Consider the following 24,367-nt stretch of genomic DNA (forward strand, 5'->3'; position numbering starts at 1 on the left):
CACCGCGATGTCCATATGGGTTTACGGTGTTTTGTTGTTTTCTTATCATATAGTTCGCATATTTTGATAAGCGTCCTAGCAGGATAGTTGGCGTAGTGGTGATGATAAACTCGATTCCACGTCGGCGCCTTATCTGAGTCCCTCTTCCCCGCGTCGCTGTTCTTGTGGCGACAAAAAAAAGCCCAGAAAAAGACCCGATGAAAGAACGCACTCATAAGGAATAGAAAGAGGAAGAAAGAGCCGCGGAATAGAGATCAACATCGGGCACTAGGCCGAGTTGAACCCCCAGTTTAAGAAACCACAACTTGTCTTTCGACATCCTCCCATCTGTCCATTACGTCATACTGTGTCTTATCGCATTGTGCATTGATTAGATTATATTATTATTAGATCGATATGATGCTTTCTGGTTGAAATTTGAACGCTTGCATTGATGGCCACCCGCTTGCTGGCGGCCGTACGCCGTCGACGTTTACGGAATGCAATTGTCAAAACGAAAGTTCTCGACGTGGATATCAGACTAGATAGCTGACACGTAATATCGTTTCTGCAGACGAATTAGGATTCAATATTCTGTAATGGACCAGCTTGGAGAACTTCTGGAATGTCCGGTGTGTTTGGATCGATTCAAGGAACCAAAAATGTTGCCTTGTCAGCACACCTTCTGTTCGAGACCCTGTCTGCAGAACATCGTCGAAAATAGCAGGTAGTGCCCTTTTCATACGTAGAAGAATCAGTACCATACATAAGATCTGAACTTTTTATAATAAACAACAGTCGAAGACCAACAGTTTGAGTAGGCCTACTGAAAGATCTGTCGAGTGACTTATAGCCTACATTGACTCGAGTCAAATTTAGGCATCGTAATTCCTAGTTTACTAAACATTTGATGATGCCGTCAGTCACACGCTTATTGGTAGCATGGGTCAGCTAGAACGAACAATTTTCATAACTCTATGTTCTCTTATGATGTAGTCTCATCCCTATCATTATTATGGTTATATATATTGTCTTCGAATATTGGTAAAAGGAAGCAAAATAATTGTATAAAATTACCATTAATCGTTAAGACTTTCTCCATATAATCGTAATCAATTACATGGACACAGTGTATTCGCCCCCTGTTTGGTCATGATGCGCATCTCTGATCTCCGGGCAGCCAAAGGTCCTTTGCTATACGCCATAAATCGGCCTGGTGTCAAATAACCATTGTTGTCGAAACACTATGAATACAATAACAAAAACGACTCTGATTACGATGATGAAATAGCTTCGCTTATTGGAACGTAAAGGCACTGGCGAGGCAGAATAACAAATCTAACAAACAAGTAGGTTAAATCCCGGGATGATAAAATAGAACTACGGTGATGGAAATGCTCTGTAGTGGCTTCTTAGGACACCGAATCCGTTGACATCGACACCACCCTCTCGCATATTAATCAGTAAAAATGATGATTTTCATATTACTTGCGATTTTGTTAAGTTATAGTTGCTGACGATTATATCCTTGACGAAAGTATCCAGGTTTATTTCAATATGAATGTAGTAATATTATTCAAGTATAGCATGCAATTGTATATCAATGTTAATTGTTGTATATAACTGTACGAGTACGACGTACTTATGTGTCTATATCCAGTGACTTACAGCGCACCAAAAGTCCTAATAAATGTTTAGAAAAGCGAGTATGCAGTAGTCCGGATCATGGACCGGAGCCGGATTGGATATCCGGCCGGATTTTTACAATTTTGACCGGACCGGATCGGAGCCGGATCAGTACTTTTTCTGTTACGGCCGGAGCCGGACTACTTTTTTGATCCGGTCAGAATCTTTATGGATAAGCATAACTTTTATAACTATATAACTAACCACCAAGCCAGTGTGAACATAAACTAGGCATATTTATCAATTCACGGAACCTCCTACCGAGTAGGGCCGATTTCTGGCCGGACTTTTTCATTTTTGGCCGGAACCGGATTGGAGCCGGATCAGTACTTTTGCTGATGCGGCCGGAGCCGGATCGGAGCCGGACCAGAGAATTTGTCGATCCGCTCCGCACTAGTATGCAGCGACAGCAGCGTTCATTAGCGCGAAAAATTTCAAATTTACCTAAATGGATTTCGTCTCTAAATTACGAAATTTTTGCCTAGGGATACCTTATGTCCTCTTTTTAAGAGGTTGTGTCCTCATTTATCAAGAAAACTAAAAATTCCGATTTTTCGTAATTCCTCCACCTTCATTGTTTCGAGTGTTAGACGACTCTACTGAGACAACTAAAAATGTCTTATCGTTAAAACTCGTCTACTAACATTATATATGACCTTTTTCATACTGGACTTTCGAGAATAACATTTCCCAGTACTAATTGTTATCACTCAGAGTTGGATCAATTGTAATTTGTAATTGTAATTGAATGTAATTAATTACATTTTTCAATGTAATTGTAATGTAATTGTAATTGAAGCATTTTTATTTTGTGTAATTGTAATTGTAACTGTAATTTGACAAAAATTTTGCTAAATTACAATTTCAATTACATTAAATTGCTATTGAGACCTGACAAGCACAACCTAAAATAATTGACTTGTAATGCATTCTCTGTCTACAAGGAATTTGGTGGATCCATTCGCGGAAGCCCTTGACTGCGCCCTTGCGGGCGAAGTTTTTTTATATTTACCGCTATGCTGGCCTCGGCTGCCATTGTATACAATTTTTAGATTACTAACCAACGGATGGATTCGCAACACGTGACTCACGATTTAATACGCCGAGAAGCCAACTGCTGATCCGGCTAAAAGCAGCAGAATTGATAGTCCCATAGCTGACGATCCAAGCGTCGAAATTTGATATGTATGGACCTTATCGAAAGCTAGTGTCGCACTGATTCCGCAATAAGAGTATATTTCCAGGCAGCGCTCTCACTTTTCAGAACAGTCGGCCTTAAACGGCTATTTTGGATCAGTTACATTGCCCTGACGAGATTTTATTTTGTATTTTCGGAATTAGTACATCAATAGCTTACGATATAGACCAGATGCATCAAATTTGGACGCATGAAACGCCAGCTCTAGTACTACAAAGTTTGCTGCTTTTAGCCGGCTCTGCAGTACGTTTGTCGGTTCATTCATCCGTGACTCACATCTTGCGCATCTATCCGTGGGTTTGCAATCTACATTACGATTTCAGATCACGATGCTGCATCGTTACTTCGTCTGGCTAACTAACCAGACCACTGGATATTATATAACGTCTTATCTGACAAAGCACGGTTTTGTTTTTACTCCTCATCCTAATTCCTACGTCCCTCGATAAAAATAATATTATTTCTTTAATTATATACTATATACGCAAATCCAACACGTGCATATATTATAATACTTTTTCAACGATATACTGCACCCTATCCTTAATCCTGACCCATAGGAAATTAGGTAAATAACAGTTTACATTTCCAATTACGTGAGCCATAATTACCGAGCATACAAAACACGCTTGTATTACGTCACAATGACATCTTACATAGCATACTATGTACTTGTACGCACATAAACGCATTTATTACCACACAATCTGAACTACTAGACTTGAATTGTTGTTAAATACGACGCTACGGTTGTCAAGGAGCACGGTTGAATTTATTATTATTCAATTACTTGTTCAGCAGCAGCAATTGTAATTGTAATTGTAATGTAATTGAAGCATGCAAGGAGTAATTGTAATTGTAATTGTAATTTGATATTTTTAGCATGGAGTAATTGTAATTGTAATGTAATTGAAACAAGCATGAAAGTAATTGTAATTGTAATTGAACTGAAATAATGTAATTGATCCAACTCTGCAATGGGTGTTCATTTGGATGCTGTTTTTCCTGACGAATATTCATTCGACATGAGGTTGATTGTGATTTCATTGGTATCACGCCGTTGAACAGGTCGCTGTAAAACTCTGCTGTGTGAATGAAACGAATAACATCAAGTATAAAAGCTGATCTTAGACCAAAGTGAACGGTGCATATTCAAAGCATTATTAATTGTCATCTTTCATCTTTTCCTGACGCGTAGAAACCAATCTGAGAAAAATACAAACCTTCATTCAGTATCCGCTGTCCCGAATGTCGTGCTCTCCACCGTCTACCGAATAATGGAGTCGAAGGCCTGCCTCCGAATTTGACGATTGGTAGATTGCTAGATCTTCCGGATCAACAGAGACCGCATCGAAAATGCAATGTAAGAAAGTAGTTTTCGTGAATGTGTTTTCTATGATTTGCCGAACGCCGGTGATCATATTGTGTTTTCTAAATCAGGAATGTAAAATGGGAAGTGATGACGTGGACAAGTGCAACCACTGTGACGAGTCCCTGTGCAGAAGTTGCATTACGAGCCATACACGCGATTCGCAGCAAGATTTGCGTGACTCTCTCACTCAGGTGTGACCCACAACATCGCAACCCTTCCGGCCCTGCTTTTGTCTACGCCAATTTCAGGTTAATCAACTCGTTTCCAAGCTGGCAGAATCGGATTCTGATTTACGAGAGAGAGCGAGGAATTTGGAAGAAAATGCCAGGAAGGTGAAACGTGAAATATCGCAGGTCGGTCGCCCACGGTTTCATGGTCCCTGTTCTTCGATTCCATCCATGAATCTTATACAGTCGATAGAACGGTTCATCTCGAAACTGCAGTCGCGTAAGAAATGTTTGTTCGATGAGGTAGACGCGTTGGTGACCGCGGAAACCGGGTTCGGGATATTTCTTATCCGTTGTTTCGTTGAAAAAAACAACAGGAGTTGCTTTCAGGCCATTGCAACGTGAGCAGCAAGAGCTTGAAGTGAAAATGGAGGCTTTGACGACTCACTGGCAGGTCACAAGTGAAATATGCGAACGACCTCTTACACTTGAGGGGTGAGTTTCATATTCAAGTACACAGGGTAGGTCGGTATCTAATTACTGCTACTTTTGGAAGGATTAGGAATAGGACGTTTGCATCTTTGTTCTTGATGTTTTGCGGCATATATAACGAGTCATGTAGCCTAGCAACGCCATGATATAATCTCCACACGATCAGTGCGCATATGCATACCATCGATCAAGAAAGGTGCAGAAATAGCTTTGTAAGGCTTCTAAGTCGTGTACAATCCTGTCTATGCGATACAAGTGGATCTAATTTTCCGCTACTTCTACCTCATAATATTTTACAGAAATCCCTGATATTTTATAATTTATGTTTTTACTTTTTCCGTATTTACTTACTTACTTACTTACTTACTTACTTACTTACTTACTTACTTACTTACTTACTTACTTACTTACTTACTTACTTACTTACTTACTTACTTACTTACTTACTTACTTACTTACTTACTTACTTACTTACTTACTTACTTACTTACTTACTTACTTACTTACTTACTTACTTACTTACTTACTTACTTACTTACTTACTTACTTACTTACTTACTTACTTACTTATTTACTCACTTACTTACTTGTAGAGCTTCTTGGAAGTACAGAACTTATAGTAGCATTTCAACTTATCCCCAGCACGCACGAAGTCCAGCAATTGCAGAGCGAAATACTTTGTTTGGCGCAACGAGGTCGCGAACTTTTCCAGAGCAACGGAATATCGTCGGACAAAGTTTGTCAAACGATAAAAGTGAGCGAAGATGTGGAAAAGCCATCAGTGACGTCACGCAATTCAAAATATGTTCAGGTCACGAATCGCGACGAAAATATTGTGTTGTCCGCGATATCCAAGTTCGGATACGTTTCCGCGCAAGTGCAACTCGCAATTGGGGATGATTTGGTTCAGGACGGCGGACCGCGGGTTGGCAGGACATCAGGTTGGCTCGCAATTCTTCTTTGATACGCTTTCTGAAAATTATTTCGTTCAGACCGTCAGCAACGCGGCCCCCAACCATCGGTGGAGACGGCCGCGTTGGTCGAAGTGACAGAAGTCTTGCGTCAATATCGAAACAAAGGACAAGTGAAAAAGTTTACGACTCTTTTCCTCATTCATATTATATAAACGACATTGATAATGCATCTTTATTCCGCACAACCCTATTTGCTGATGATACTCACCTCTTTATAACCTCCAGCACTGTCGATAATTTGCATGCATCTGTAAATAGGGAACAATCAAAATTTCACTGTGAACATCAATCATAAACAAATCTCCATATGTGACTCGGCAAAATATCTCGGTGTGACCATTGATCGCAAACCATCTCTTTTTCTCTTTTCCACTATCACCTGCAATATGGAATCATGGTTTGGGGAAATGCATTATAGGCCTACGGATAGATAGGCCTATGCAACACCCGTCATCACGCTTGCTTGTCTGGAGGAAATAACTGCTCAGCAATCTGAACGCAACCTAATTGCTAATCCCATAGCTCAAATTAAATAAAGTTGATCTTATTTTGAAGCTATTATCGCACTGATTTCGAAAATATACATTACGCGAAACAATAACTTCATTTTGTTATGTTAATTTATTCACTAAAAGCTTTTCGATTGACTCTCATCAGTAGCGAACGGCAGTGATAGAGTGAATCAAATTCGAAATCTACCAACTATTTTGTCTGTATGACGTAATAAAAAAGCTGACGTTCACTACTGATGCGAGTGCGTCGAAAAGCTTTTACCGAATAAATTAACATAACAATAAGAAGTTATTGTTTCTCGTTATTATGAAGTTTTGTATCACAAATGGCGTGTTCAAATGTACATTAAAATCTTATCAGGGGAACAGAACGCCCTCGAAATACACCTCAAAGTCTGGAAATCTATGAATGCATGCACATCATTTTGTGCAGAATTCGCACCCTGCTCTCGCAACTCGCACGATCGCACGATCGCTCATCTGTACCTTTACGTACCAAGTTATCGCCTTACAACGAATTTTGCGAGTTGACGAACTATATCGCTTCGAATTATCGAAAGTGTTACACAAATATTTTTCCAACAGTTGACCAGTTTGGTGACTTTTTCATACCTGCTAAAAATGTCCCCTGACGAGATCCTCGTCAAGGTGAAATATCTACTTGGCTCCACGCAATAGCAGCCTTGCCAATTAAGAGATGTACCGCAGCATACCACAACAACTTGAGTATTTTGATTGGATGAAAATATAGAATCTCTCTCTCCCTCTGCACAGAGAGATGTAAAGTCGCTTAAATTGATCTATCTGCAGACATTTCGGGACTGAAGGCAGTAACGTAGGGCAGATGGATAGTCCAACCGGCATTTGCTCAACGGCCTCTGGCGATCTCGTGGTCGCAGATTGGGGCAACGACAGGATTCAGGTTCGTGACTTCTTTTGAATACCTATGCCTACAACATTCGTGCTTCAAGATCTTCGACGTCAACGGACGAGCCAAAGGATGCTTCGGCGGTGAAGGAGCCACAGAAGGACAATTCAATACTGTGATCGACGTATGTGTGACGTCATGGGGACGGATCGTCGCCTCGGACTGTGACAATGACCGAATCCAAATATTCGACGAACAAGGAAACTTCGTTCGGATGTTCGGTGACTCTGGATCAGGTGACGTGTGAGTGCCGTAACATTGCTCGGTGATAGTGACGTCGATATTTGTTCAGGAGACGGAGAACTGTGTCGTCCTCGCGGAGTCGCAACAGACGAATCAGGTTCGATCTACGTTTGTGACTACGGCAATGGCCGAGTCCAGGTCTTCACGGAGGAAGGGGAGTTCGTTCGAAGGTTCGGATCGGAGAGTTTGATGAAACCGTATTATCTTTTCGTGACTTCGAACGGGAGGGTGAGTGCGCTGTCAGTACCGTTCGAACTCTCGTGGCCTTTCAACTTTTCTCAGGTGGTCGTCAGTGACGTCTGCGGCCATGGGGTTCATGTTTTCGACTCGCACGGCCGCCATCTTTTCCAGTTTGGAAAGGGAGGGACGGACGAGGGTCAGTTCCAGTATCCGGCGGGTGTCGCCTCAGATCGTCACGGCAACATGATCGTGTGTGACTTGGGCAACAACCGCGTCCAGATCTTCACGAGCGACGGAGAGTTCGTAACTGGTTTCGGTAGCAAAGGTTCTGCTCCTGGGCAGATGGATAGGCCGAGAGGAATCTGCGTTTTGTCAGACGGAGGGATCGCGGTCTGTGACAGCGACAACAGCAGAGTGCAAATATTTTGAGCCACCAGACCCTACCCATCAATTTACATTGTGAAGGCGTTCTAGTGTCAACTGAGCACGATAATTCCACTGCTTTGTCAACAATTTAGACACTATACTTGCGGTACTTACTCTACTAAATCCGATTTCCCGCAACTTCTGCTTTGTAATATTTTGTGATATACTTAGTTACGTTTCGCTGTTTTCCGTTTGTCGAGTAGAATTATAATATTCCCGCAATTAGCGAGAGAGAATTTGCGGGCTATTTTCGCAGAGGGATATAATTTTAATGGAGCCCAGAAATTTCGTCGCCACTCGCTTCGTTGAATATATAATTAAGTTCCGTTGTCGCCGCCGCATTTTTGCGACTTTTTCGAGCGTTAGACCTGTTTTAGCGGATCAGCGCTGACGCTTTTTTGGAGAAAAGAGATGAACTATATTTTTCGCTTTTACGGAATAGTATTTGTATTTTTCTCGTGGTATCCTTACTTTGATTTCTGATAAACTTGAGTTCTTTCGTCTTGCGAACTTATCTCTTGAAGTTTAAAAGCAAGTTTACTATTGCATCTATTTTTCGGAAATAATATTACAGTATATGACGTTTGCACGATCCGCCATTTTTTTATTAAAGGGGCATTTCGCTATAAATTTGAAGTGGTCTTACTACCATATTTCTGCAACCCAAATTCTGGACACTCTTTAGCGCCCACTAGTGGGTTTCAAATTGAATTTATGACGTCACACCAGCAAAGCTTTGCTTCTAGACCAGAGGTGATCACGATCCGGTTCAGGATTATGTGGCTGTGTGTTGTGTAACTGTAGATAACTAACCTACGGAGGTTAGTTATCTATAGTGTAACCGGGACAGAAAGCAGGGCTTCGGAGCCGGATCCGGAGCCCCGAAGCAGTGCATTTTTACCGGAGCTGGAGCCGGAGCTCTACTTAAAATTCAGCCGGAGCCGGAGCTGGAGCAAGTTATTTGAGGGCTAGCTCCGGCTCCGACGTATTTCATAAGATCCTATTATATATGCAACAACCATATCTGCTGAGTTCACATAATTCAACAGCAGGCCTTCGCGAAATTAAGAATCTTTTCCTCTTTGGCGCTACCTTTTTCGACTTTATCTATAATTATGCTCCTTATACACTGTAGGGTAATTGATGCAACTTCTAGGCGGGGGGTGCTTGCTATATGAATCTGGTTTCTATATGCAGGTGGTCGTTAAATTATTTGTGTGAATTCTGTCAATAATATTGGTTTTTCCATATATTGCTATATAGACACCACTCTCCGCCCACATGACCAGAGTAGCGGTAGAGCTGGTGGAGAATGATGAGTTCGAAAATACAGGGAGCGTAATTGCACATCGTTAAGTCATGTTCATGTCCTGCCGATAAGATAGTTTATCAGCCTTGTGCCGGTGCGCACCACGGAGCTTTAAAAACACCCAACATCACCACTATATTTGAAAAAAGCATTTAAACGGCCTTAACGATCTCTAGGAATATAGCGTTCTACTATGATTGCTATTACAATTAGGCTTATTCCAGTAAATGAATGTTGTTTTTGTTTACATTTTATTGCAGTTTTTGCGAGGGTGGTAGTCTCCATATCAAAGTCAATAAATGTTACAGTAAATCGCGCGCTGCGCGAAGAAAAGTATCATGCATCAGCATTAAATATTACCAAAAAATATAGTTTTTTATGCTGATTTACGAAAAAAATTATGAGCCCACGTCAAGTCTTCAAAATTCCGGACATTTGGCATATTTTAGAAATTCCTCCCGGACGCTAGTTTGAACAGTGAAATTCTGGACATGTCCGGGAAATTCCAGACGTATGGCAACCCTATCTTAAATGAAAGATCAAATTAGGAAACTATTTTGGCCGCAGTCATTTACATCACAAACCCACCGTAAAGGAACTGCAGCTAAACGAAAATTCCAACTATCACCATTGCACGCCAGTTGAATAAATAAATTTCTCTATTATGGCGCGACTGCGCGTCTCCGCGTCTTCCAGGTGGTACGCGAGTAGATTCTGTTTTTTTTCGACCGAAGGAAGTTATTAGTTCAAGCTGAAGCTGAAACTGAAACTGAAGCAAGCCTGCTTGGGCATCGCGTGGTTATTTTATCAAGAAGCGCATGATGAAAAATTGTGATGTATGACAACATTGTCAGAATGGAGGAACAGGTTGCGTCACCAGTAGTTTACGCTGCGCAGCTTTGGTGTTGTCAGCCAACAACTACTGCTGTTACACGGTATTTCTTCATCCTTGGCAAGCTACATAGTAAAGGCAGACACTTTCTACCCGAGAATGCAAGAAAGTATATGCTTCGTTGTACTGCAACAAATTTTAATTAACCCTACCATAATACGTGGTGTAACTGCTGGGCCAGATATCGTTAAAATAAAGTTTTTTAATGACAAATTTTGTCAGTTTTTCAGTCAAAAACGCTTTTTCAGGTCATACTACTTCGTAAGGACAGACAGTCCCAACCAGAAATGAATATAAGTAGTACAATTTTAACATTATGTGCGAAAACACATAATTTGGGTACGTGAAGTCAAAATTTGGTCAAATTAAGTTTTTTTACGTCAAAATCCTCCGATTTTTAAGTAAAAAATCGCCCTAGTTATTTCACCTCTCATAGCTCAAATACGTGAGTATGACGTCATAAATGGTGAAAATATTTTTGACCGCCTACGGCAGTGGTTCCCAACCTTTTTCGACCCACGTACCATTTTGAGGTTTTAGGCAGTGCTCGCGTACCACCTATATAAGTTACGTGCGTTTCCACCATTTATGACGTCATACTCACGTATTTGACCTATGCGAGGTGTATTAACAAATTCTATTGAACTAAGCCATGGATGTCAAATATACGGCCCGTGGGCCGGATCCGGCCCGCCAGGCGAATTTATCCAGCCCGCATAGCAATTTTGAGTACACTGAAGAAAGATTATATCATCGATCACATCCACAGTAATAAACCAAATTACAACGTCCGCGTTGACAGTTAAATATATTGCAAGGGTGGCCAACCTTTCTGCCATTCACAGCCGCATTTCGACTACTGTGTAGCCTACGGCCGCATTCCAGGGCATAGTCGAAATGAACGAGCTGATGGACGCCAAATACCCAGGTTAAAGTGTCAATGTCCATTTCCGGTGAACTCCGGACTAATCTATTTAATGATAGGCTTACTATGCGCACAAAATCGTGAGTAATGTTAAGGAAGGAAGCCAGCAGAGTCGCGCGAAGCGCGAAAAAAATTCAGATTCACCAATGAATTTCGTCATTGATATTACTAGTTTTACATATTACCCTCAAACATTTATCCTTTCTCATCCCGTGTGATCAGATTCACTGGTATAGAGTTGGGGTGTTTTCGAAAATTTAAAGCAAGTTATAAATTATGATGCATCTTCGGGTGGGCCAATTGGTATTAGTCACTTTGTAGCATGCTGTTATTTCTTGACCTCCCATCAGGATTGTTAGCATAGTGAGGAGCACACGATTCCGCGCTGATATTTCCATGTGAGGCGCATCATTTCCCACTGATGTTCGCATCTATATGGTGGGGCTGTGATTGCAAAGGGTGCTACTATAGTAAAGTTGAAAAATGTAATCGCATTGAATCACGCGCAACGCGAAGAAAATTTCAAAATTAATGAAAATCTTTCAAGAAATCGGGAGTCAATTCCTAAATTCAAATTTCATGTCGGCGGCCGCTAACACATACTAATTGAATTGCGTTTTCTCTGGGCTCCTCATCGCCGACCTCACTGCAACTGCAGTGCATTGAAAAGCCCAGACTGAAAGTGAGCCGTGCTACAAGTCGGCAGCAACGACCTCGATGGGAACGCTTGGGAGCGAGAGTGAATGAAGAATGACTGCGAGAGACATTGAAAGACGTTCCCAAGAATACTAAAGGCAAAGACCTCTGAACATTATGAAATTCGTGTCGTGGAGCACAAGGCCTAAACGGCGATAAGCTCGACTGTGTTGTACCCGTTAATAAATAAATAAATTGAATTGCGTGCCTACGCCCACACAAATTCCCTCTTACGACCGCAGGTTGGCCACCCCTGGACTGCAGCAAAGGGAACACTTAAATATGTCCACTTGTATCGCCGGTAATGCCGTTTTTTTAGCGGTTTCTAACTGTATTCAACCGGACAAACATCATATTTTCGCATTGCTCGCAAATAATGGTGTTGCGACTCGCTAGAATGAAACCCCTACGATCCGTGTATTATCTATATATGATTGATAATAAAGTATTCCAGCGAGAAGCAATGGCACGAGGCAACATTTACGATTCCGTTGACTGGTCCGGCCCGCGGGCGATTTCATGACTTCGATCCGGCCCGCGAATCCGCGATGCAATTTGAGTTTGACACCCCTGAACTAAGCATTATCAGCCAGGGTTGATGGGATGCATGGAATTGTTTTTTTTTTCACCACCAGTCACAAGAAGAACAGCGTAATGAAATAACAACACACAACAAAAGTCAATTTATATAATGCGATGGCTGCATTTGTTTATTTTCCACTAGCTTGTCGATTCGTGACGTACGTCTGCTTACAGCGCATCGAAAGTCATGTATGGGCGCAACAATTCGGTTTCGTTTCTTGGACTTGATAGTCATCAGGAATGAAAATCCTTGCTCGTATTCCCACGTATATATAAGTGAAAATTAGCAGCTGGGCAATAGCGGGAGACGACGGCTTCAGAAAACTCAAAATCAACCTCACCTGAACTAATAACTCCCTTTGATCGAAAAATAAAACAGAATCTGCTCGCGTACCACCTGGACGACCTTCGCGTACCACTATATAGTGGTACGCGTACCACAGGTTGGGAACCACTGGACTACGGCGTTCGTAAATTGTGTAGGTGGTACGCGAGCACTGCATAAAACCTCAAAGTGGTACGTGAGTGGAAAAAGGTTGGGAACCACTGCTTAGCGAGATATCTACACTAATTAATGAATTGGCAACCTCGACTACTTATTCTACTTCTACGCTATTTGAAACGGAACTACTTACTTTGTAAAGGTACAAAACTACGATTTATTCATATTTGAAACAAACCAGAATATTTTCGATCTGACATCCGATCATCAGGGAGAATTATCAGCAACTGTAGAATTCCATAACTTTATATCAATATATCGCATCACCTATATCACATGAAAACTTGATTAATCATGACAAACAGACGGATTTAGGCTCATGTGCTATGCTTAGATTATACAACAACTCCTTCTGTTGACACTAACTATGCTGTCGAATTTACATAAAAGTTTATTCCAATGCACACAAATGATATAAGACCGTTAGCTTCCGGTGATATATATATACCGTGTAAATCAGTGGTTTTGTTTGTTTGTTTGTTTTGGGGTATTCATGGTGTTTTCCGACTACTATGGTCATTTACACCAGGCCGATATTTCTCTTATTTTCCGTAACTGCCGACTTATAGCACGGCCCCCCTCTAGGCTTTTGTAAGACAACGCTGACGCGGATGAGGTGGCGAGGAGGAGCCTAGGTAAACCTCCAACACTTAAGTATCGGAATTCGGAAGTCGACCTCGGTCGGACTCGAACCCGTAAATCAGTGGTTCTTGACCTTTTAAAAACTTTTCTAGGTCTAGCGTCCCCCCTCAATCCCATTTGTTAAGTATTGTCGATAAAAAAAACACTGGGTAAGAGCCCTAAGTCCGGTCGGTCTTTTCAGGTTGGGACTTTACTACTGGAAGTATTTCGCGCGTGAGGACCACTCGACTAATTAACGATATCATAATCGTATGTGCTATATTCGGGATCGAATTAAGGTTGTTGCAACAACCATCAGGTACGGGCTCAGATAACATCTGGTTGGCGAGCCAGATGTATACTTCCCGAATTCATATCTGCTATTGGCAATACGGGTTATATTTTATTGCTTTGTGTGACAATAATAAATCAATTGAGAATGTGGTAGAGATCTTTGCTCGCTCGCATTGAATTTAGTACCGCACCCAGTTAAGAACTTTAACATGAATGTATTTCAAACAAAGCAACCCATATCATATATATAACCAGAGGTGGTCAGTAACGTATAACTTCTACTTTTGTAAGTACTTGAAGTAGATATTGCCTACTCACTTTAAGTAGTTATGATTTTAGACGACTTCTACTTCTACTTGGCAGTTTTCAGTCATTTAGGAAAATACAAGCGTAGAATATCTACTGACTTACTTACTTACTTACTTACTTGTGAACCACAATTCCTACTTCTACTTGAGTAGAAATTCCGGCGTTACTTCTACTTCTACTTGAGTAGCGACGGTTACTACTTTGACCACCTCTGTGAGGTTGTGGGTCACAAATAGTGCTGGGCACAATGATTCGAGTACTCGAATCTGAATCGAGTATTAATTTTAATGATTCGAGTCGAGTAGTAAAGGGCAATTTTTTCTAGTACTGAAGTTATACGCTCCTCGCCACTGCAAGTCAATTTATCAATGAAAATTGTAGTTTCGATACTATTTTCCACTCTGGAAGCCTTGAAACCATGATTGGCCTATCGCAGCACACTGAACATATTACAAAGCTATGAACGTTCCTGGAAATAATACATTTCCGAAGTCATGATCATCCCACATTGTCACGAAGTGCAACGAAATCGGTATGGTCGGGAAAGTACCGAAGTATCTTTAATGTGATGCATAACAGGCATTATATTGTTTGTGGTGGCATAATAGGGTACTTATTTGAACTTGGACTTCTTACATAGTGTTATGACGTCATAATGAATGCTACTCGATTACTCGAATCGACTTGAGGCATAATACCTGATTCTAAATCGAATCATCTATAGGTACTCGAATTTTCCCAGCCCTAGTAACAACACTAAACAGTATATCACTCTTCAGTCTTCATGTTACGATGAAGAAATATTCTGAAAATTTAATTTTGTAGCTCTCAAATACAAATAAATTAAGGTAATCATTCTGACCAAAAACTTCAAAGGATCTTCCATGTGCAAAGGGATCTCACTCTTAAAAGTGCACACTGCTCAGTGTATACAGTACCTCTTTCTTCGACTTCGACACGCTGTGCGCTGCGGGATAAACTATCTAGTTCGAAACGGTTTGTGGAAAATAACCCGAGCTAGCGTGACGAAAGTATTTTAACGGGGAATTGACGATCGTGCAATTAATAGTACGTGCAATTAATTTTACATGAATTATAATAAACTATTGCATTCGTGGAATCATGTTGCAAACATCACCGGCAAATATTTCGCTCGACTAAAAATTTCGAGATTTGACAGATTTTGTCAATTGTTAATTTGCAATGACAACTCGTGGACATATAAAACTGTTGTTATACTATATAATCATATGTCCCTACTGCACCCTCTACCGCGACGCCATTTTTCTTCAGAGTCCCCATACCGCCCCCTGTGCCAAGCTCCCCCCATTTCGCCCCTGAGCGTTTCCGCCCCTTTCAAAATCCAAATGGGGGGGGGGCGGGCGCTGACGACAAGGGTAAGAAACACTGGTGTAAAGGATTTTCAAAACAAATGGAATTCTCATTTAAACTATTTGGCGATGACGAAATTCATGACCATTTGCTGTTCCGATTCAAGCTTCAATATTGACGTTTTTGGTGCAGTATTGTTGAGTGGGAAGTAAAATATTCGAATATATTCCGATCACTTTCATGAATAACTGGACTCGCGGTAATAGATTTTCGAACCCAGGAGTAGCCTAGTTCACATGCTGAATGCAACAATCCATCAGTAACGAATTCGAATATACGAGTACGGCCCGAAAAGGTAGATTTGGTAGTGATAGATTTCCAGAGTCGGTGCGGACGGGTCCTCTCGTCATTATGCGATCCGTTCGTGGTTAAAATCATTCTGGAAGATGTTGGCTGAGTATTTATAGGTATTATTTCATCCGACATCTTCGGTGAAAGACAACAACAGCCATTACACCAGGGGTGGCCAATCTTCGGCAATGGAAGGAAAATTATGCGGTAGTCGGTAATTATTTCGATTTGGAGATGTAGCCGGCCGTCAATATGCAAATTGAATTTACGAGTTAACTCCCTAATTAATGAGAGGTTTGAATGATACTTGCAATTTTCTTCGCGGAATGCACGGTTCAATGCGAGTTTATTTTCGTTTTTAATATAGTAGTGTTCTTTGTAATCTGAGCCCCAGAGTACAGATGCGAACAGCAGTGACAAATGAAGCGCCCCACAACGAAATACCAATTTGTAATCGTGTTCTCCTCACCACGAAGGAAATTTGTTTCTGGTAGGCCTACGTTTGGGCGAATCCAATATCTTCCCCCTATGTCAGGGGCGGCCAACTTCTCCAGTCGGCGGGCCGGATATAGGAAAAATTAGTACTTGCGGGCCGGATTACTAAATCGAAATAGTAATCGTCTATTTATCAACCTGTAAAAGTAATAAATCGTATATAATGTGAATTTTAAGTTGAGAGAATAGAGCCCAAAACAGTATTTAATGAATTTATTAACGCAATATACTTCATTAGCTGTTGAAGTCAATGAGATCTGTGGTCGATCAAAGTTGTCGACAAGTTCGTTGAACTCTGGTTGCATGACGGACATAGAGACCCTTGGTAAAGATGGCACGTGAGCATCAGTTAGATTGGAACGCAGCCTTATTGTCTTTCCGTTTTCTTGGTCTAAATGTTTACTTGGAAATGAAGTAGACCCGAATAGAACAAATGGTTTCATGGCCACCTTTCTCCGGCCGCAGGCCATGCAAATTATCATTTTAGACCGGATCCTCTCGGCGGGCCGTTTAAAATCCCTTCGCGGGCCGTATGTTACCCGTCCCTGCACTATACCGACAATACTGATACGATGTCAACAGCATACAGCAAAGAGGACTAATAACAATTGATCCACCCACAGATGCAGCATGGTATTAATAACGTCCAGAAATTTTCTAAGGCATCCCCTGCATCAACTCTCTGGTGAATTTGATCACATAGGCTGAGAAAGGATAAATATATGATAGTAGCCTAATAAGTGGAACTATACTAATATTAATGAGGAAACTAACTCAAGACTATGAAAAACTTTTCGCGACTAACGAATCCCTGTCGTTCTTCGTGACATGACTACTCAGGATTTCGGTGCGCATTGTAAGGCGATATTAGTAAATTGATTAGTCCGGAGCTCACCAGCATTTTGGACAGGGACAGTTTAACGTGGGCATTTGTCCTTCAGTTAGTTCATTGCGACCATGCACTGGAATTTGGCCGAAGCCAACATAACTAACCGAAATGCGGCCGTGGATAGCAAAATGGTTGTCCACATCTGGTTTAGTTATTGAAGAGTGTTGTCCGGTATCTTGTGCAGCTCATAGTTCAAAATAGAATGAAAGTGATGATCATGAATTATTTTGCTGTAGATGAATTTCTTCAATCGAATATTACTTCTTTAGTGGTAACTATGACCGTCGCCCATGTTAGAGAGAACGGCGTTGTACTGACATAGAGTTATCAAAACGAGCTCTTAAATTGCGTCGCCTAGTTTTATCTCGATATTGAAGGCATGCGGCCCGCGGCCTCTACGAATTCTGAAAAGTGGCCCGCGACCCGTTTTGAGTTGGCGACCCCTGCATTACACGCTCATTCCTTCCCGATCCCAATGAACCAGTGACGTGCGGTCCAATGAGGCAGGTGAGGCAGTGCCTCACCTGTCGTCTGGGTGAGTAAGTGAAAATTGTGAAAACCCTTGATGAGTCGATGATTAATGGTGTTTTACATCGATGTTCATAAATATTTAAATTTGAACTTATTTTTCACCCAACATCATAAATATACATAATTATGATTCAAAAATACAGCGCGAAAGGAAATGTGAGGCAGAGGTGAGGCACGGACGGGCGTGCTTCACCACTCACCAGCCATGAACCTCACCGCACGTCACTGCAATGAACAGAGTATTACGATGGCACCATAAATTGCATGGTAATTGTGCCGCCATTCTCGTGGCTTGTATACTTCCTTTCTGCTTCACAATGCGTGTAAGAATAAAGGATAAACGGAGCTACTAGGGATGGTGTGAACGTGAGGTTCACGTTCGCGTTCTGTGTATGAACCTCAGAAATTTAGAGGTTCACGTTCACAAACGAACCTTGATAGGTTCTGCACTGTGACCCTTTTTCATATATTACAGTTTTTACATCATTATAACATCTTTGGCTGAACTTTATTGCATTTCAAGGATAGGCCACTCTATGCATGGCACTGGCAGCATAAAAAAATCAACACTAAACGAGCATGCACCTTGACCATCTCACAAATTTTACTTGCTTTGTTACAAAAGTTTGCTCGAAATGTCCAGCTTTCCCTTTGTGAATATTTAGCGACTCTTGTCTGTGAGCTTGACCCGCAATCACACAACATCAAGTTCGAAATACACTACCTGTAGTTAGGTAGCCTACCTCGGTAGTCATAGTCAGCGAATGATGCTTATTCAACCAATCAAGGAAATTGATATCGATGTCTGATGTAAAAAAATCTAGCAGGCGTTCGGGGTCAATCTTGCCGGCGAGAGTGTGAGTGTACTGTACACTGCTCATGCTCAATCGCTTGCGCAACAATGGACAATATTCATAATGCTTGCGCTGTTGCTCGCTTTTTTCCTGAACCGCGGTATCGTTATTCTACACAGTGTTGTTGTGTGACAATGCCAAATTCGAGAGTGGTTTTGGGGGTTTCGGGACCACGAGCAGAATGAAATTTATATTTTTGTAATCATTACCGCGGTAGCTTTCGATTGATACCAATTTGTTGCGGTGCATGTAGTGTAGTGGTGATGATGGTAGTGTAGTGGTGATGGTGACGACAAGCGCCTGGCGGCCCAGGCTCGATTCCGCAACGGAGGTCATTCTGGGCTCCTCCCCCCTCATCGCTGTTCTTATGGCGACAATATAGTCCAGAAAAATACCGGATGAAAGAGAGCACTGTTACGAGGAATCGAAATAGCAACAAAGAGCCGCCGAATAGAGATAAACATCGAAGAAATGACTGCGACATCGGGCACTAAACCGAGGTGGATGCCAGCTCAATAAGAGACCGCAACTGCAACAGCATCTGGTCGTTCGACATCCCCCTGGATGATACTCGAATTCTCGACTCGACTCGACGTATAATACTTAATTCAGAATCGAATCACTCAGATACTCGAATTTGCCCAGCTCCAAATGTAACACCATAGTGTCCTACAGTGGTGTGGACACGAGCAAATCGCACGACACCCTGCGATCGGGCTCACAAGTAATAATTTTCCAAAGGTAGCGTAATTTCACGTTAACAAGCCTCATCTACTATTGATATCGCAGAAACTTTTCATGATAATTTAGACTTTCCGCTCTCCTCTCTCGAGCAAGATATTTTGAATCCATAACTCTATATCAGCCTGTTTGATGCTACCGTGATGGTAAAGGATACGACAGAGTAAAGTACCTTTTTTGCTGCCGTCGATGTGTGACGTTGTCCGACCATAAATTATATTACCAGCGTACAAGTGATAACAGATTGTTGATTAGTAATGAAACTACAAAGCTTTACTGATGGGAATGCAAATTGCGATAAATTATTGATCGAATAGTTTGCAATAATATATCATATCCAGTGATGAGCATCGGAGCGGAATCGGAGTGGATTCGGAGCGGAGTTTTGCCGATTTTGTGACAGTCGGAGCGGAGTCGGAGTTTACTACAGATATTTTTTCGGAGAATTTCGGAGTATTGTAACTTTTGTCTCCGATCTCTTTGGATAGCTCTGACCAGAATACACTATTGCAGTGCTTTTCAACCTGTGTGACGGTTCGCACTAGTGCGAATGAAAAAAATTGCAGTGCGAATGACGAAAGTGGTGCGAATGGTGCGAATGAAAATTCCAGATGAGTGCGAATGAGAATCACGAAAAATTTTGTTAATTTTTCTGACCTGGAATAATTCAAAAAAACCTAATAGGAAATTCAAGGGCAGTGTAACTTTTGTTGTTGCGATATAATTGTAAATTCTTGTTTTACTTACTACCCACCACTAATCGTAGCTCTCACAAGCCGTAGTGAATTAATATTTTCGCATTAAAATTATTACGTAACCATAAATCTAGTTTGAAAGGTTGTTTCGAGCCCGCGACAGGCTGGAAAAATGACGTCAAATTGACTTCCTGCTTTCTTTCGCCTAACAATCTTTCGTAATAACTGTTCGATTAGTGCGAGGCACGAGGATAGTAGCATACTAAATACCATCGTGGCAGACTCGCATTTGCAAGTTATTGTAACGCAAATTTTTATCGCTTCAAGGGTTATTAAAGTATGGAACGCAAAGGGTATAATTTTGGGTCGACACGGTGCCAGAGCTATCTGTTAATGAGTATGTAATATTTTTTAAATTTATTGCAAAAAATCCTGTGATAGTTTTTACAAATCTAAGGTTGCGGTGTTGGGTAATAAGCGAGGCACGCAGCAAATATGGCTTTATCGTGATATATAAGATTTGTCCGACTGGTAAACATGGTCGAAGGCCGTTGGGATGAACTAGTGTAGGGACTAGGGATGTGCAACGAGCGAGTTCAGGTCTATGAGACTCATTCATTTCGAGGCGAACCCTTCCTGCGTTCGGGAAAATGACGACGTAAAGTTTGGCCAACAAACCGCTGATATAAACGCGGTGCCAAAACATATGCGTCGATAAAACCTTGGCCAAAAATGACCGATGCTGGACGGCCAAACCATTCGATATGGATATGCTCCGTGGTCGCCATGGAATAGTCGCTTTCTTGCAATCTGAGTAGACTGCAGTAGTACAACTGCGACATGCAGAGGAATTTACGTCAGACATATTTTGTAGAGCTGTGGTGGATAGAATTGTGTTGTGCGCGTTATGCATGTTATACATGTCCGTAAAATCGTAGCATATACTATTTTGTAATATTAAAAATGAATTCCTTATCATGGGTGAGGCTCGGGTCGCGAGATGCCACAAAAACTCAGATTATGGTGGTAGTCCAAAAAGCTGCTTTGACGTTGTCAAACTGTTATGAATTCTCAAGTTAGATTGAGCTAAAGAGCATAACACACAGAATCGTGAGTTTATTTGTTTTTTCCACATATTCGCGAGACAGAAAATGTAAAATTGAAAAAAAGTTGGTGCAACCTATCATAAGGTAGCAAGCTCTAATAATGTGCCTATTCTCCTTCATCGTATTGACCTCGTTTTCCAAGACATAATGCAAAAGCTCAACACAAACAAGTGGGTTTTCAGCCTTTCGGCATACTGGAGCCTCCTAGACCTTTTTGTCAGCTCTCAAAATCGATTTCTTCCAGCAAGCATTTTTCACTCGTGGAAAAATACGTTGTATTTTGGATAGGAGTGCCGAACAGATTTTAAGACCTGGCCAACCAAGCACTAATAGACGTTCTTGTACAACACCCCAACAACTTGTTTGTCCAAGAAGGGTTTTAGTGAAATTGTTGAAATCAAAACGAGGGAAAATTGTAGCCTTTTAATGAGACACTTGATAGCATAAGATACATAGTAGCCAATTTGTTGGAAATTTGAACAAATAAATGTGGTATTTTCATCTTCTTTTTGTATGACAATTTTCGGTTAGTTTGTGCGAATGAAATATATTTTACAAAAAAAGTGCGAATGAAGCTCAAAATGGTTGAAAAGCACTGCACTATTGAATATGATTACAAACCAAAACACAGACAGTTGACACCTTGTAAAGTTGTAATATGACGGGTAACATGCGGAAATGATGGTTAAGTGCATAAAAATCAGCCATCTGCACTGCAATTGGGGACTGGAGAGTAAACAATACTATGAGGCCAACCATATTATCACATGTAACATGTTGTACCATGTACCATGCTTGCCACTGTTTCGGATACTTGACGAGATTCATCGGAGTATCTCGGAGTCTGGGATTGAGCTCTTCGGAGTCGGAGGGAGTTTTCCTCAGACACACAGTTGTCGGAGGGATTCAGAGTCTCGAAAAGCACTATCCGCTCATCACTGATATCAACACACTGAGCAGTCTGGTGGCATAATAATAAAACACAAGTATTATATAGTACAAATCTCATTCACATATAGTAACAATGCGTACACTATAGACTACATTACAGTGACATATGCGAGAGAGAGAGAGAGAGAGAGAGAGAGAGAGAGAGAGAGAGAGAGAGCGAGAGAGAGAGAGAGAGAGAGAGAGAGAGAGAGAGAGAGAGAGAGCATATGCATATGATAAAGTAACAGACATACTCTGGCAAATGACAATCGACTATTTAGTCAACAAAAGTGTGTACATTTATAATGCCGAACCAGCAGGCGAAGATAGTCAAGGAGAGAGGTGAACGAAGCCGTTTTCTCACGATAGTGACGGCGGCACCTGTGATGTGCAAAAACTGATCGCTCTCGAATTCAAAAGATCGATTGCTATTCCTTTCATCGACGGCCGGAAAGATTGGTGGTCGTTATTAACAAATCAAATTTATAAAATTATCAAGCGACTTCAACGTGTCTTTTGTCAGGGATATCTAGAAGGAGTTCTAGAGGTAACCCTGGTCTTTTCTACTGTCTGGCTTTGTCAGGTTTTGTGACACTTGAGCGTGGATTGATTGGAATGTCATCATAAGTCATCGGATGTTGCTTGCGGCCATACACTTAAGTTTGAATTATATTCCGTCCGTACCGGCGAATTGTATTTACGAGTCAGTCCTCGCCAAGAACAACAACTTTTGGCCAATCAACAGCAAGGTCACGAACTTCCGGTTTCAACCCGTGAACACTCCAAACGGCGGGTGTATGTCTGTCGGTAATGTTTATTCTCGGCACCGGCTTTCTCGGAATTGACTGGACTCAAGATTATCGGACCATCACGACCTGACCTATCGATTTCGCCTTCCATGACATGCCAACCCATTTTTATCGCTTGCTTTTTTACAATCTTCTTTTACTTTTCATTCAGTGTGCAGTGCATGCCTCCTCTTGACATCGCCTAGGCCAAGGTGGGTGTCTGATTCTTAAGACTATACTTCAAGTCGTTTCGACACCTTCCTATCTTTTGATTGTATCACACTTTTGTGGTGTTGCTGTTGTAAGTAGTGGTGTTGCTATAGTAAACCGAACTGAATTGAACTGAACTGTCACCGCCACATGATACCTCTTGCGGATAGCTTTTTCGATACTCTAGAGCAGTGGGTGTAAGTTAAATTAACATTGAGTGACGGTAATGTTATACTACTTCAAAGTGTCTGGCCACCCTGCTTCCCGACATTTCGCATTAAATCGAGGTTATTTTCTACAGTGTAGTATAATTAAGGCATCATGAAATGAAGATTCCAATATTGCATTTAAGTTGCATGCATTTTCATAATTGAATTTAAAATGAATTTTGGTTATTGAAGGTTCCCCGGTCCGCAACTTGTTTTGAAGTTTTACCGGTCCGCGACGTCGGAAAGATTGAGAACCACTGCTCTCGAGCACTGTTTCTTACCCCCGTAGGTCGAGTTCTCAGTGCAAATTAACATTCACCAAAATCTGCCAAGTATCAAAATTTTTCGTCGCGCGTTGCGCGAAATATCAGCCGGTCGTGTTTGCAACATGTTTCCGTGCATGCAGTGGTTTATTATAATTCATGGCGTACTTTTATATCGCCAATTCCCCACGGGCTATTTTCCACAAAATGTTTCAAACTAGGTATTTTATCTTACAACGAACAGCGTGTAGAAGTCGAAAAAATAGACACCGTACCACTTTTAAGAGTGAGCGTGAGAGCCCTTTGCACATTAAAGATGCTTAGAAGTTGTTTGGTCAAAATGTAAATGCATTTGTATTTGAGTGTTACAAAATTAAATCTTCAGAATATTTCTTCATCGTATCATAATGGATGATACTGTTTAGTGTTGTGAGCTAGGGCTGGGCACAATGATTCGAGTACTCGAATCTGAATCGAGTATTAATTTTAATGATTCGAGTCGAGTAGTAAAATACCATTTTTTCGCATTCTGAAATTATACGCTCCTCGTAACTGAAAGTTAATTCATTAACGTGGATTTTAGTTTTGATACTATTTTCCACTGAGGAAACCTTGTTTGTTTGTTTGTTTGTTTGTTTAGCCGTGTCGCAGCAAACGATACATAGTAGGCCTACAAAGCATAATGC

General features: G+C 41.3%; 1 protein-coding gene across 1 annotated transcript; it reads left to right on the forward strand.

The window, feature by feature from the left end:
• Positions 1 to 505: 505 nt before the first annotated feature.
• LOC145444143 (E3 ubiquitin-protein ligase TRIM32-like) lies at positions 506 to 8,166 on the forward strand. Its single transcript, XM_080322067.1, has 13 exons — positions 506 to 706; positions 4,097 to 4,226; positions 4,304 to 4,426; positions 4,484 to 4,588; positions 4,649 to 4,734; positions 4,793 to 4,897; positions 5,537 to 5,648; positions 5,706 to 5,843; positions 5,895 to 5,986; positions 7,191 to 7,302; positions 7,352 to 7,544; positions 7,601 to 7,779; positions 7,834 to 8,166. Exons 1-13 carry the CDS (start codon positions 579 to 581, stop codon positions 8,158 to 8,160), a joined length of 1,830 nt encoding a protein of 609 aa, XP_080178193.1. The 5' UTR covers positions 506 to 578; the 3' UTR covers positions 8,161 to 8,166.
• Positions 8,167 to 24,367: the final 16,201 nt, after the last annotated feature.

Source organism: Botryllus schlosseri, chromosome 8 (assembly GCF_051294905.1).
Source record: "Botryllus schlosseri isolate E-star chromosome 8, Bs_hap1, whole genome shotgun sequence".
NCBI classification, from domain to species: domain Eukaryota; kingdom Metazoa; phylum Chordata; class Ascidiacea; order Stolidobranchia; family Styelidae; genus Botryllus; species Botryllus schlosseri.